This window comes from Hylobates moloch, unplaced genomic scaffold (genome assembly GCF_009828535.3).
Source record: "Hylobates moloch isolate HMO894 unplaced genomic scaffold, HMol_V3 SCAFFOLD_8, whole genome shotgun sequence".
Classification (NCBI taxonomy): Eukaryota; Metazoa; Chordata; class Mammalia; order Primates; family Hylobatidae; genus Hylobates; species Hylobates moloch.
In genome coordinates this window covers 82,546,845-82,562,068 of record NW_026652283.1, presented here as the reverse complement: position 1 = coordinate 82,562,068, position 15,224 = coordinate 82,546,845, and the positions used below count along the sequence as shown (strand labels likewise).

General features: G+C 48.5%; 1 protein-coding gene across 8 annotated transcripts in view; it reads right to left on the bottom strand.

Moving 5' to 3' along the window:
* Positions 1–45: 45 nt before the first annotated feature.
* CCDC12 (coiled-coil domain containing 12) overlaps positions 46–15,224 on the bottom strand; it is a 78,176-nt gene continuing 62,997 nt past the window's right edge. For 5 of the 8 annotated variants that reach the window (XM_058442035.1, XM_058442036.1, XM_032161778.2 and 2 more), the window contains 2 exons: positions 13,639–13,718; positions 11,522–11,865 (listed from right to left, as the gene is read on the bottom strand). In XM_058442035.1, coding sequence (XP_058298018.1) covers positions 11,522–11,865; positions 13,639–13,718 — 424 coding nt within the window. The other 3 variants (XM_032161779.2, XM_058442033.1, XM_032161782.2) reach the window with 3 other exon arrangements.

Genomic DNA, 15,224 nt, shown 5'->3' with positions numbered 1-15,224 from the left:
TAATGGGTGCAGCACACCAACATGGCTACATATGTAACATGGATACATATGTAACAAACCTGCACATTGTGCACATGTACCCTAAAACTTAAAAGTATAATAATAATAAAAAATAAATAAATGGCCAAACTATTTTCCAGAGTGGGTGTTCCATTATACATTCCCACCTACAACGTATGAGATTCAATTTTTCCACTTTCTTGTCAGCGTTTATCACTATTTTTATTTGTTCAAATACGTGTGTAAAGATATTGTGAGCCAGGCGTGGTGGCTCATGCCTGTAATCCCAGCACTTTGGGAGACCAAGGCGGGAGGATCACGAGGTCAGGAGATCGAGACCATCCTGGCTAACACGGTGAAACCCCGTCTCTATTAAAAATACAAAAAATTAGCCGGGTGTGGTGGCGGGCGCCTGTAGTCCCAGCTACTCAGGAGGCTGAGGCAGGAGAATGGCGTGAACCAGGAGGCGGAGCTTGCAGTGAGCCGAGATCGCGCCATCGCACTCCAGCTTGGGCGACACAGCAAGACTCCGTCTCAAAAAATATATATATTGTGATCTTTACTGGTACTTCCTTAATGGCTCGTAATGTTGAACATCTTTACCATCTGTATATCCTCTTCAGTGAAGTGTTTCTTTATATCTCTTGCCCACTTACTAATTGGTTTTTTTTGTTTTGTTTTGTTTTTTCTTACCGTTGAGTTTGGGAGTTCTTCATATATTCTTGATATGAGTCCTTTATTTGATTTGCAAATATTTTGTTTGTCGCTCTTCATTCTCTTAACAGGGTCTTTGTCAGAGCAAAAACTTTTAAGTCAAATTTATCAATTTTTTTCTTTATGGATTGTGCTTTTGATCTCAGGTCCAAGAACTCTTGACCGAGCTATAGGTCCTGAAGGTTTTCTCGTTTACTTCTAAAATTTCATAGTTTTACATTTTACATTTAAGTCCACAGTACAGTTTGAGTTAATTTTGTATAAGATCTGAGGTTCGGGCTTGGGTTTTTTTTTGCTTTTTTGCCTATGAATTACCCTTTGCTCCAGCACCATTTGTTGAAGACTGACCTTCCTCCAATCAATTTGTTTTGCACCTTTGTCAAAAATCAGTTGGTCAGCCTGGGGAACAAGGCGAAACCCCATCTCTACCGAAAAAACAAAAATTAGCCGGGTGTGATGGCACGCACCTGTAGTCCCAGCTACTCAGGAGGCTGAGGTGGGAGGATTGCTTGAGTCCGGGAGGTTGAGGCTGCAGAGAGCTGAGATCTCCCCACTGCACTCTAACGTGGGTAGAGCAAGACCCTGTGTCTCAAAAAAAGAAAAAAAAAAAGTTGGCTGTGCTTGTGTATTCTGTCTTATTGATCTACTGCTTTTTCCACCAACACCACAATCTTGACTGCTATTACTGTAAAATAAGCCCACAACAGGTAGTGAAATGAGTAGTATTCCTTATGCTTTTCTCTTCTAGTTAAAAATTGTTTAGCTATTCCAGTTCCTTTGCCTTTCCATATACATTTTAGAATAATCTTTATATCCAGAAAAAAAAATCGCTGGGCTTTTGCTAATAGTTACATTAAACCTATCAATTATCCAATGAAACACCTTGGCTTGGAGGTTTTTCAAGGCTTTAAAAATAATAAATTCAATTTTCTTAATAGTAATAGAGCTATTTAAATTATCTATTTCATCTTGGCTGAGGTGTGGTATTCGTGCTTTTCAAAAACCTGGCCCCTTTGAACAACCTGTGGAATTGATGTGGGTACGGTTATTGACACTGTCCTCTTCCTGTCCTTCTGACGTCTGTGGAGTATGATGCCCTTATTGCATTGCTGATATTCGTAATTTGACTTCTCTTTTGCGTCTTTCTAGAGGCTCATCAATGGTATCCACCTTTCCAGGGTTTGCCAGTCTCTTTGCACACCACTCTTCCCTGCACCCTGTAGCTCACTGCTGGCTGCATTCCCAGGATCTTCTACCTTCCTCAAACAGTCTCAATTCATTGGCAAAGTGCCCAGCTTAAAACACCCATATACCCCCGGTGCCTTCACGGCTGCTGACACAGTCATGGCCAACGCGAAATGAAGACAGGCCTGTGGACAGGGTTGGAGCCAGGGTTTCCTCAGCGGGCCTGCCCTTTGCCCTTCTCCTCCTGCCGGTACCTTGAATCTGTGATGGGGCAGAAGCCCCCATGAGGAGATGAGGATGTCAACTGGGGAGACAGAAGGGACTCACATCCCTGGTGGCCTCAGGGAGCCATGGTACCACCTTGGACTTAACACAAGACAATAAAACCCCTTCTTGCTTAAGCCCAGTCATGGGTGGCTGCCAAACAGTCCTGATTCCCATATCCACTCCCCACTCCCAGACTGGTTTTTGCTCAGCATCCCATCCTTTAGGTCTTTCAGCAAAGATCAGTGCATGGTAAACACTTAGCGTCATAAGCTTGGAAACATTGTCATGCCCCTACTTATGGTAACTGAGCAGACTTGACATTTGTTTCCTGAGCACTTAGGAAAACTGTCTTCTGGTATCTATTGTTGATGAAAAGTGAAACTAATTCCTTTGTAGGTAATCTCTTAAAATTTTTACATGCAGCCTGTGTTATTTTTTCCCTTTAGCTTCGATGTTCTCATATAGAACACTGGAGTCAAACTGCAGATGTAGTAAAACTGCTCTTAAAAAAAAGAAAAAATAGGCTGGGCGCGGTGGCTCATGCCTATAACCTGAGCACTTTGGGAGGTTGAGGTGGGAGGATCGCTTGAGGTCAGTTTGAGACCAGCCTGGCCAAAATGGTGAAACCCCATCTCTACTAATAATATTAAAAAATGGCGTGGGCTCACACCTGTAATCCCAGCACTTTGGGAGGCCGAGGCGGGTGGATCACGAGGTCAAGAGATAGAGACCATTCTGGCCAACATGATGAAACCCCCTCTCTACTAAAAATACAAAAATTAGCTGGACATGGTGGTGCGTGCCTGTAGTCCCAGCTACTCAGGAGGCTGAGGCACGAGAATCGCTTGAACCCAGGGGGCGGAGGTTGCAGTGAGCCAAGATCTCGCCACTGCACTGCAGCGTGCCGACAGAGCAAGACTTCATCACAAAAAAAAAAAAAAAATTAGGCATGGTGGCACACAGCCACAGTCCCAGCTACTCGAAAGGCTGAGGTTGGAGAACTGCTTGAGCCCGGGAGGTGAAGGTTGCAGTGAGCTGAGATCGTGCCACTGCACTCCAGCCTGGGTGACAGAGAATCTATCTCTAAATATAGATTAGATAGATAGATAGATAGATAGATAGATAGATACATACATACATACATACATACATACATACACAGACAAAAAATAAGCCTGTGTGTTGAAATACAGCATATACAGCAAGGTGTATAAAAATAAATACATATAGAGAATAAATTCCCATCACTCAAGCCAAGAAAAACACTTTGTCATTATCTCAAAGGGCCCCTCTCCAGAGCCAACTACAAGCCTGAAGTTGACGATCACCACCTTGCTCTTCTGCCCTGGCCTTACCACCTGCGTGTGTCCTTACGTTGTCTCACTCTGCCTATTTGGAACATCACACAAATGGCTCATCTCTGTTTCTTCCGTGACTTGCTTCTTTCAACATCTATCCATTTGTTGCACATGGCTGTAGCTCTTCTCACAGCTATGGAACATTGCACTGTCAGAATGACAACTTATTATTACCACATTCTGGCTTTGATTTAGTGTGCTCGTGTGTGCACACATGTGCCCGTGCTATAACAATGCTTCTACAAGCATTTCTGTCCCTGTCTCCTGGTGTACATGCGCAACAGTTCTCTAGTACACTAACAGCGGAACTGATGGGTCCCAGCGTGCACATGTTCAACTTTCCCAACGTGGTTACACATTTCACACTCTTATGGCTGTGGGTGGGAGGTCCCACTGCTCCACAGCACAGTGGTGTAGCTAATGACGCTTCTGAAAGTCTCCCTTGCCTGGCCTCACTCCTGCCACCTCCACTTTCTTTTGTTGATCCTGTGCTTGATAGAGCTTTTCTAGTCCCATTAATCTTTGTTTCTTTCTTTCTATTAATTTATGAGGCAGGGTCTCACTCTGTCGCTCAGACCTCCCAGGTTCAGGTGATCTCCCACCTCAGCCTCCCAAGTAGCTGCGACTACAGGCACGCACCACCCCGCCTGGCTAATTTTTTTATTTTTTATTTTTGTAGAAGACGGAGTTTCACCATGTTGCCCAGGCTGGTCTTGAACTCCTGGGCTCAAGCAATCTGCCTGAGACTCGAGCAAATTCAGCCTCCTTAAGTGCTGGGATTACAGGCATGAGCCACTGCACCCGGTCGGCTTCAGGTTTTTTTAAACTCAGCAAACTGAGTTTAAAGGAAAAAAAAAGAAAAGCAGTCTAATACCTTGCTATTACTGATATATCTGGATTCAATACTCAATCCACCTTTTCTCTCTGCTTTCTTTTGGATAGTTACTTTTTTCTCATTCTGGTTTTTTTTTTTTTTTTTCCTCTCTCATCTCCTCTGAAAGTGGTACACTCTATTTCTACTCTTTTCAGGTTACCCTAGAAATGTCAACAGGCCTGTTTCCTAGTCTTATCCCTCTTCCTGAGTGAGCGTCTTCTAGGACTTAACCCCAACCACCTCCTACCTCTGAACTTACATACCATTGTTGTTATGTATTCTAAATAGCTCCTGCTTTACCCCACAACACATTTCTGTTTTATAAGGTCAGTGCTTATTTACATTTATACTTCCTTTCTCTGGACTCTCCATCTGGGATTGTGCCCCTCAGTCTGAAAATATCCTTTATGATTTTTTAAAAAGGAGAATGCTTATTTCATTTTTAAAATACAACTTTATACATATACAGCTCGCCCATTAAACTGTACAATTCAATGGCTCTTGGCATATTCAGCATATTCACAGATTTGTGCAACCACAATCACTTTTAGAACATTTTCATTACCCCAAAATAGATTTTCATTTAGTGAGAGTCTGCTGGTGACAGAATCCCTGACTTTGTTGGTCTAAAAACATCTTAGGCCAGGCGCGGTGGCTTATGCCTGTAATCCCAGCACTTTGGGAGGCCAAGGTGGGCAGATCACTTGAGTTCAGGAGTTCAAGATCAGCCTGGGCAACATAGTGAGACCCCATCTCTGTAAAAAACAGAAAACGTCTCATATTTTCCTTGAGTATGCAATTCTAGGATGACAACTTTCTTTCATTCCTGTTTACACTGGTTATAGCTGAGATATCTGCTGCTACGTTGCTCCTTGAAAGGTAGTATGTCCTTTCTCTCTGATTTTAAGGTATTTTCTTGGTCTTTGTGCTCTTTAATGTTATTACGATGTGATTAGGTATGTGGTAGTTTTTAAATAAGTCCACAAATTCTTAGACAGTCCTCCCTTCAGAAGTGGAACCTAATTCTTCTAAGTGTGGGCTGGGCGTAGTGACTTGCTTCTAACAAACAGAATGTAGCAGAATATCGCTTCCAAGGCCAGATCGTAAGAAAGCCCCACAACGCTCCCTCCTGCCTTCTCTCTTAGACTGCCACTCTGGGAAAGCCACCTGCCATGTCTTGAGAACACATAGGCCGATGGAGAGGTCCATGTGGCAAGACACAGGGGCCACCAATCAACAGCCCCATGAGTCATCTTGGAAACAGATCCTCCAGCCCCAGTCCAGCCTCCAGATGAGTGCAGCTTCACAACTGACCCCAAGCTAGACTTACCCAGCTAAGCTACTCCTGATTCCTGGCCCACAGAAACTGAGGTAATAAGTGTTTGTTATTTTAAGCCCCCAAGTTTTGGCTACTTTATGTGTAGCAAATGATGATTAATAAAAAGTGTAGAATTTTTTTAAGTAAATTTGCTTACTTAGAATAAACATACAAAAAGTGCATAAAACATGTATACAGTTCAATGAATATTCACAAAGTAAAAATGCCTAATCATCACCCAGATGAAGAAACAGAACATTTGGATGTATAGTTCTTCCTATTAACCTGCTTGAGACTTGCTGGTCTTCCTGAATCTGTGAATTGGTGATTTTCAAAAGTTCTGGAAAGTTCTCAGCCACTGTTTTTAAATATTGCTTCTGCCTCATTTTCACTGTTTGTTTTTTTTTTTTTCCACCTGGAACTCTGTCACTTTACATTGGATCCCTTCATTCTACTCTCCATGTCAGCCTCTTGCTTTACAATATCACTGTTTATCTTGCTGGGCTGCATTTTGGAAAACTTCAGATCTAGCCCCCCATTCACTAATTGTCTCTTCACCTTTGTCTAATTCACAGATACAAGGTTTTTAATTGCCATAACACACTATAGTGCTATACAGTCACTCCTTATCCATGGGGGGATGTTCCAAGACCCCCAACCCCAGTGGATGCCCGAAATGGTGGCGAGTACTGAACCCTATATATACTGTGTTTTCTCTTATACATACATACCTATGATAAAGTTTAATTTATAAATTAGGTATAGTAACAAATTAACAATAACTAATGAGAAAACAATTATAACAATATACAGTAATAAAAGTTATGTGAATGTGGTCTCTCTCAAAGTGTCTTATTGCATGTGATAGTTTCGGACATGGTTGACCACAGGTAGCTGAAACCACAGAAAGGGAAACTGGAGATGCCAGGGGTGGGGGCCAGACTACTATATTTTTTATTTCCAGAATACTGGTTTGGTTCTTTTGCAAATCTGCTATTTTCGCATCTTTTTTCTTAAGTAATTTTTAAACATACCTAAATTCCATGGCTGATAATTCTGATGTGTGAAGTCTTTGTAAGCCATGTCATTTTTGATGCTGGTTATTTTGCGCCTGAGGCTCTGTTACCTTGTGTGTCTGATGAGCTTTTCTGCAACCTGTTCATTTCTCTTTTCTATTTTAAAAATAACTTAAAGCTCTTGGCTCAAAATTTATTGCTCCCTTCCTTTGATGCTCATTTCCCAGCAAGCCATCGTCCTATATGGGGCCAGACTCCTAGTCGCACTGTGGGCAGGGACAGGTGCTGTGCCCATGATACTAAGCAGCAGTGAGGCAGTACATCATGAAGTGGCCCAGGTCATGTTTGGGGATGATCCTTGAGGGTCATTGTCCATCCAGGGTCACTGAGTGGCCCTAAGATTCTCATATGTCTTGGAATTTCATCAGGGAGAATTCTTTGAGAACTGATAGGAATAAAGCTTTGTCCAGCTAGGATCTACATTTTCTTCTATCAAGTATTTGAGACTTCCAACATTCTGGGACCAGTAGGGCCACTTAAATTCTTGGGATTCTCATGTACAAAAACCCACGCGAAGGCTGGCTCAGTTCTCAAGGAAGACCTTTTATCGGTTCAGTAAGTGGCAAGGTTTAACTTTTGTATGGGACGCCAGGAGGGCAGATTTGCTATTAGTTCACAGAGGGTGTCATCCTTTGGGGCCCCAGCTTTACGGAGAGTTCTATTAGGGCCCACATTTTGCAAAGGTTTTGGCTTGTCTTGAGCCCAGGCATCAAGAACCCCAAAAAACAATGTTCAGTTTCACCTGGTTTGTCAAACGCCCTCAAGGCAAAGGTCAGACTTTGGCATTCTGCTACTTCTTTTACATTCTGCCAAAGTATTCCTTATTTTCTTGCCAGCTCATTGCTGTATTTTTAAAATATTTGTTGTTATTCTTTATTTACCTAGTATTTTTAGCTGTTTGCAAAGAGAGGACCAGTTCAGGTAACTATTCCACCATGAAACTAGAAACAGAAGTGGTTGGCCAGCTGGGTGCAGTGGCTCATGCCTGTAATCCCAGCACTTTGGGAGGTCGAGGCAGACAGATCACCCGAAGTCAGGAGTTCGAGACCAGCCTGGCCAACATGGTGAAACCCCGTCTCCAGTAAAAATACAAAAATTAGCTGGGCGTGGTGGCACACATCTATAATCCCAGCTACTTGGGTGGCTGAGGCAGGAGAATCACTTGAACCCGGGAGACAGAGGTTGCAGTGAGCCTAGATGGTACCACTGCACTCCAGCCTGGGTGACAGAGTGACACTTTGTCTCAGAAAAAAAAAGAAGTGGTTGGCCATTCTTTCTTCAAGTACCTTCTCTCTCTGGTTTCCTTTTCTCGGAACTCCTGTCATCTATAGGACATGTATCAGTATAACAAGGTTCTCAAGCTACCCTCCATCTCGCCCTCTTTATCTCTCACTGCCACCTTCTTATGACCGTCTCAGCTTTAACTTCCAATTTACTAATCCTTTCTTGGACTGTAAGTTAATACACTTAGCTCTCTAGTGAGTTTCTTATTTTAAAAGCTGTATTCTTTCTTTCCAAAATTTCTGCTCAGTTCTTTATGTCTAATCTCTGTTCTTAAGGGTACCACACCCTCTTTTATCTCTCTGACGTAAAAACAAATGCTCATTTTTAAAACTTTGTAGGCTGTTACTATTTCAGTTTCCTTGGGTATAAATCCTCCCACTTGGGTTACTCGTCATTCTTTAAGGCATTGGATTTTCTCGTGTATTTTTTAAATTTTGTTTGAGTACTCATGATGCATGGTACTTTGTTTTTCCTTCTAGGACAACACCCAGGGTCATAAAACCAGAAGCACACCTTTCATTAGCTCTCGGGACTGTCGTACTGGGGGATAATCCTACTCTAGTCCCAGAGCTGATGCTGAGTGGCAGCTTAGTTGCCAGTCACCAGGTATCCAAGTCCTTCAACTGCTACAGACATGGATCCTGTTTCCAGCTGCAATCCCAGGAGATGCAGCGAATCTTTTCACCCTTTTGTTCATAAGAAAAAAAGCCCAGCTCCAGTTTTAGCAACTGGACAGAGGGAGCCTGGCTCCAGTCCTACATGTACCCCTGGACCTAGGAAATACTGGAAGGGTTTCTGCCCCATGTGGGAGTCAGGGTCTTGGTCTTGTCTTACTACTCAATGCAGAAGCTGGCCAGCTACCACTTTAGCCCTCACCCACAGCCAGAAGTTTCTGTTTCTTTTCCACACAGGAATTACCTTCCAAGAATATTTGCATAATTTTAACTTAAAGGGTTTTTCATTGGTTGTGAGCGTGCTGGTCTCTGTGTGCACAAACCCACTCTGCCTCTATGACCAGAGTGCTTGGCACTGTCCGCCAGAGATGGGTCATTGTGTTTCTGGAACACTGCGGAGAGGAAGAACACACTAGACGGCTTAGGGCAGAGGCAGGAGGCTCGAGGAGAAATCCCGAAGGAAACTCAAGGGTGTAAGCACCCTGGAGGAGATGCAAGTCCAGTTGGCCACTGGTACTGCAGTCAGAGATGATGCAGCCAGCCAGGTACCCTGGAGAGTCAGTTCCACAGAGAAGGCTCATGTCCTAAAGCCAGAACCTTGGGGATCTGGGGTCCACAACCACACCTGAAACTCAGCCTACAACGTCTCTGTCTCTAGCAGAATGGGCCACCCCTCCCATGCAGGGTCTCTGTCCTAGGGGAGCCACAGTCTAGCTCTGACTGGTGGAGTAGGGAGAGAGGCCGCCTGGGGCTGGGGAGAGTGGGGAAAGCAGTGCCAGCGGCATCAAATCTGGAGTGGCCCTGAGTTGGGGCTTGCCAAGGCCCAGTCTCTCTCACACTGTGAGGATCCCCAGAGGACCAGGGTGGGAGCCTCTCCAGCTACTCCATAGACTACTACAAGGCCTAGGTCTGGGGGAGGTCTTAAAAGGACTTTCTCAGACCCTGTCTCTATCACCCAGGGATCTTGAGATGACCAGCACTGACCATGGACTGGGCCAGAACTTGGCCGCAGACGGCAGCCCTGAGTGTTCCCCACCCCTCCGGCCTCAACATGCCCAGCTCAACACAGGGGTTATTCATACATATTAAGTACCACCTCTGCAGTCACCCTGTCTCCATCCTGTGGAGCCCAAATCCACCGCACCCTCAGACCTAGAAAATATCTGACACATTTCTGCCACACACAGGGGTTTCCTTGTCTCTATTTGCTGATTTTTTTAAAAAAAAGTTCAAAATATATACATATATACAGACATATGTACATCCACATGTGCAGACACAGGCATGCCCAGAGTTGTTGCTGGTTCTGCCTCCATTCAGAATGGCAGGGGCCACCCAGGAGACAAGCAGCTGACCTCAACCATGGGGGTTTCAGACTTGACGGGCAGGGAGTCTCTGCTCAGAAGCCAAACTGGAGGTGATGGCAAGCCTAGCCCCCAAACCTGCCCAAGACCATACCCTGCAGGACAGGCCTGATGGGCGAGTGGTGGAGCAGGGCACACCTCAGTCGGAGTCACAGGCCTTTTGTTCGGTGGCAGCATCCACTGCAGAGGCTAGGCTGTCTTCCTGGCCTTTCAGCCTTTCACCTGGGATGGATGGCAGACAGAAGGGGTGGGGAGGAGCCCTGTGCCTGTGCCACCACCCAGTGGGCAGGACCCCACCTTCCCAGGCACTGCACTTACGGATCAGCTCGGCAATGGCCCTCTGAGTCCGCTTTTTTAGTTTCTCCAGCTTCTTGGCCACATCTCTCTTGAGGTCCCTGGAGCAGGGAGGCAAGGAGAAGCAGGAAGGTGAAGGCTGGCCTGATGTGGCATTGGGCCCCCTCCCCTCTTGCAGCTCTCTGGCATTAGGAGTCATGCTCGGTTGCTGGAGGGGGCTGCCCTGGGGAAGAGGCCAGGACATTCCCCTTCTGTACCCTCCGAAACCCAGCAAGAACCATCATTCCCTGTCCCACTGAGGCAGGGGGACTAGCACCACAAACCCACCCAACACAAGGGACTAAGCTAAGGCAAAGGTGGATGGTTTCTCAGGGACCCTCTCTTGCTCTGGTCCTCTGGTCTCCATCAGGGAGTGACTTGCTCCTGCCCACTGTAGGCCCTGCTCCTCCTCCAGCCACCGGCCCAGCCCCTCCACTGTGGGCATCCAGAAGTGCACAAGCACTCAGCCCATTCTCTCTGGCTCTGGGTTTCCCAGGACATATGCCCCATGCTTTTGTTTCATCAAATTAAAACAGCTGGTGTTAACTCAACCCAGAATCAGGTGAGAGGGATATAGCCCTACCTCCGGCTCAAGGTGAAGACAGACACAAGCCTCCCAGCCCACAGCACCCTCTCTCCCTCTCTCTCTCAGCCCAGCAAGAAGGATGACGACCTCCATTTCAGAGAGGAGGAAACCAGGGCCAGAGGGAACAAGCTACGGTGGTAGAACAGGAACAGAAAACTGTGTCTGCCCTTCCCTCCACCGCTGGCCCCCAAGGACAGTAGTTGGCCTTGCTCAAACGGGAGCTCTGGAGCAGATGGGCTCTCAACCTCAAAGGAGGGCCTTCATGAGGGGCCTGCTGCTCCCTGTGCCTGAGCCCCTCTCCATCACTCCCCTCTCATCCCACCACTTATGTCCTCCTCAGCACTGGTTTCCAACAGTAGCTATCTCGTGTAACTCTATGTCTGTATTGCCAGTCTCTGCACTGTGACGGCAGGAAGGGCCAAGCCCCAGGCCCATGCTGGCACCAAGAGCCCCCGAGTCAGCCTACACCAGCCCCACACGGGCAACACTCACCAGTCAGGCTTCCGAGGAGCGAGGTTGGCCAGGTCCTGGGAAGGGAGGAGACACACCTCAGGGTGGAGGGGCCGCCCCAGGACAAGGGGGAGGGCAGGCTCGAGAAGGAGAGAAATGGGAGAAAGAGAAGGAGGAAGGAGAGGGACGAGGGCAAAGAGGCAGGAGGGAAGGGAATAAAGAAGTGACGAGAAGGAACGGGGGGCAGAGGGAGAGCAAGTGGTGAAGAGAAACAGGACACACAGAAGCAGCGAGGATGCCAGGGTGGCCCAGGCACTCACCACCTCCTCGATGACGGGCTCGGGCTTGGCGGCCTCCAGCTGCTCCTTCACCTTCTCCTCCACTAGAGGGTGCAATAAAACAGAGAAGGCCTGTGGGAAAGGCGCTGCCACTCTGCAGGGACACTGCCTACTGTGGCCCCCAGTGAGAGACGGGACCCCATGCTTCCTTGCTCCCACCTCTGTGTGGCCCCCAATCAGCCAGAGGTGAAGACGCTGCAAAGGCAGCTCTGGAGGAGGGGCCTGGGTTTCCCAGGATGAAGCAGTCCCCACAGGCCAAGAATGGGACATCAGGAGGCAGCCAGCCACAGTCAGTCAGGAAGCATGGATGCTGACAACTATGAGACCAGAGAGCTGCCTGGATACATACAAAGTGAGGACTGGCTTCTCACATAATCCCAGGGCTCCTGGGCTCTGAGGATGTCCTCTGGGTCCCGGCCTAGCCAGAGCCACAGGTGGCTTTTCCTCCATCCCACCTCAGATGTATGCTCCCAAGACCAGGGCACAGGTACCTCCCAGCTCCTCCAAGCTGCTGCCAGCACAGTGGGCCTCTGAGCAATCTGACTAGGAGGGTCCTGCCCCTTGGGGACAAATGGCAGAAGCACTAACAACTGGGTTCTGTGGGCTTCCTCCAACCCCTGGCACTCAGTGGGCCCATGAGTGCCCTCCTGCTCTGCCTCACCTCCCTCCAGACACAGATGAGGGTTGAGGGCTGCCCCTGACCTGGGCAGTTCCTCACCTCTCTGTCCTGCCTACTATCTCCCAGTGCACCATTACCCTACCAGATGGTGCCCAAACTACAAAGCAAATCACAGGGAAGTGTCTGCATTTCGGGGATGAAGGAGGTGGGGAAGCAGACTGGGATGTGGCCAAATGGGCAACACTTTACTTTTTCCCAAGATAAGTGTATTTATTCACTTGTTACTTATGTAATTCAAAGAAAGTTGATAACAAGGCCAGGCGCAGTGGCTCACATCTGGAATCCCAGCACTTTGGGATGCCGAGGCGGGCAGATCACCTGAGGTCAGGAGTTCAAGACCAGCCTGGCTGACATGGTGAAACCCTGTCTCTACTAAAAACACAAAAATTAGCCAGGCGCAGTGGCGCACACCTGTAATCCCAGCTACTCAGGAGGCTGAGGTTACAGTGAGCCGAGATTATGCCACTGCACTCCAGCCTAGGCGACAGAGCGAGACTCCGTCTCAAAAAAAAAAAAAAAAAAAAAAAAAAACCATAAAAGAATTAAAATGGGGACCCTCCAGGGCAAAGGCCCAGGGATCCGCAGGACTAAGAAACTTCCTGGCATGAGTAGTGTGGACGGCCAGAAGCTCCTGGTGGCTGTGCTGCTCCCACGCCATGGCAAGAGACTAGGCAAGCCCTGGGCCAGGCCCTCTCCCCTGCCTCAGTGCTCCACACTGCCCGTCCACTGCTGTGTGTGGCTGAATGACTGGCTCCTGTCTCTGACCCACCCAGGGCTCACAGGACCCATCACCCTGCCCTGCTGCCCAAGGGCCCCATGACCACATCCACTTCTCAGCCAGGAGTCCTCTGAGAGGATGTGACTTTTTTCAAACCCCACTCTGATCCCCGGGAGACCTCGGTCTCAGGGTGTGAGCAGGACTGAGAAGGCACAAGAGGCCTCTTCAGTGCCCTGACAGCCTCTGCTGCCACCGAAGGCCGACTGTGCACATCTGCCATGAGATGGTAACAAAGGGTCCTGCCTGCAGACCCAACTCCTGTCCTGGTACTGCTGGTTATTCTCAGAGAGCAAAGCCTGCTGAGGTGGAGGGCGGCTGACAGTGCCAGGAAGCAGAGGTGGAGAGGGGCAGCCTGCTTACCTGCAACTGGTTTGGCCTGGGGCACCCTCCTCTTCTTCAGGTCCTCATCCTCCGGGACATAGTTCCGCAGCCTAAGTTCCCTGCAAGAATAGAGAGAACAAGCAGACACGAAGTCAGTGTGTGACATGGTTTCATTCATTCATTCATACAACTTGCATAGCCCGTGACTTCCTGACTTTCCTCTGCACTCTCTGGAGATGGCCTGGTAAGGAGGAGAAGCACAGAATGGCGTGCCATCAGGCAGGCCCCTTGGCACCATCCCCTGCCACTCAGTGGGACTGGCTGCCCTCCAGAGGCCTCGTCTACTCTGTTGGAGTACGGTTCTCTTCCAGAGCTGGGCCAAGGATGCCTAGGGAGCATTCACAGGGTGTCTCTCCTGGATCATCCCATTTGACAGATAAGGGGACTGGAAGTCAGAGAGACTGTACCCTTTTCATAGGATCACACAGCAGTGGCTGCACATCTGAGCTCAAGGCAATGTATGACTCCCAGCCAGGGCTAAAGCTCCTAGGCTGAGTGATTTCCAAAAGAGAAGGCCAGTGGTCACCCACAAATTCCCCAAGTCTGGCCCCTCTTCAGAGCCTTCCTGCCCTGGGGCTCATGCCATGGAATACGCCTCAACTACTTACAGAAAAGCATATGGGTGTGCTGGGCCAGGGGCATGTGGCAGTGAGGAGTGACATGTGGACAGACAAGCAGGTGCTGCAGGGCTCCAGAGGGGCGCGGCTGCCTACAGCTGTGGGAATGTGGAAGGGAGGCACTCTAGGAGGAGGTGGCACCTGGGCCTGCAGATGACGCGGACAGGGTCAAGGCACAAAGCACACGAGAGGCTGACTTGGCTCCAAGACGGGTGAGAGTGGCCCGTGAGGGCTGTGAAAATAGGCATGACCATGTGCAAGGCTGGGAAGGCCACAGTCCACCAGGACAGCAGTGAGAACTGCACAGCCCCCAAGGCCTCCATGAAGAGAGAGGAGCCACAAGGGGCCAGAATCGTCCAATGAAGGGAGAGGAGCCACAAGGGGCCAGCAATTTCCCAGAGGGAGCTGCGGCTAGCTACTATGTTTTTATGTTTTTCCTGCCTCAGTCTTTTCAGGCAGGGGTGGCTGAACCAAGAACTCACTGGGGTCCTCTCTGGCTCAGGGGCTCATAATATCCTAGCCCCACACACACAGAAGCAGGCTCCCAGGAAAAGGTGTCCCTGGTAACTCCACAGGGCAGCAGGGTGAGAGGTCCTGGGGGCTGCTGGGTCTAAGAAAGGCAAGGCAGAGGCAGTAGGACAGACCCCTAGCCCCAGGGGATGCAGGAGTGGCCCCTCAGATGCCGGCCAGGTGAGACTAGGCCGTAGGTCCTCCTCCTTCCCCAGTACCTCTTTCGGTTCTTGACCACTGGTCCCTCAGAAAAGTCCTGGGCTTCTGAGGCAGGAAACAATTTTCCAACAGGCCTCCCACAGTCTGCCAACTCCCAAGCCCTCTGTCTGGACCAGGTAAAAGTGCTGCTGACTTCCTCAGGCCCTGCAAAAGCAAGCTTTCCCAGAGGCAGGGGTGTCTGTGGCCACACAGCTAGCAAGCGGCAGTGCTTCGGACTCA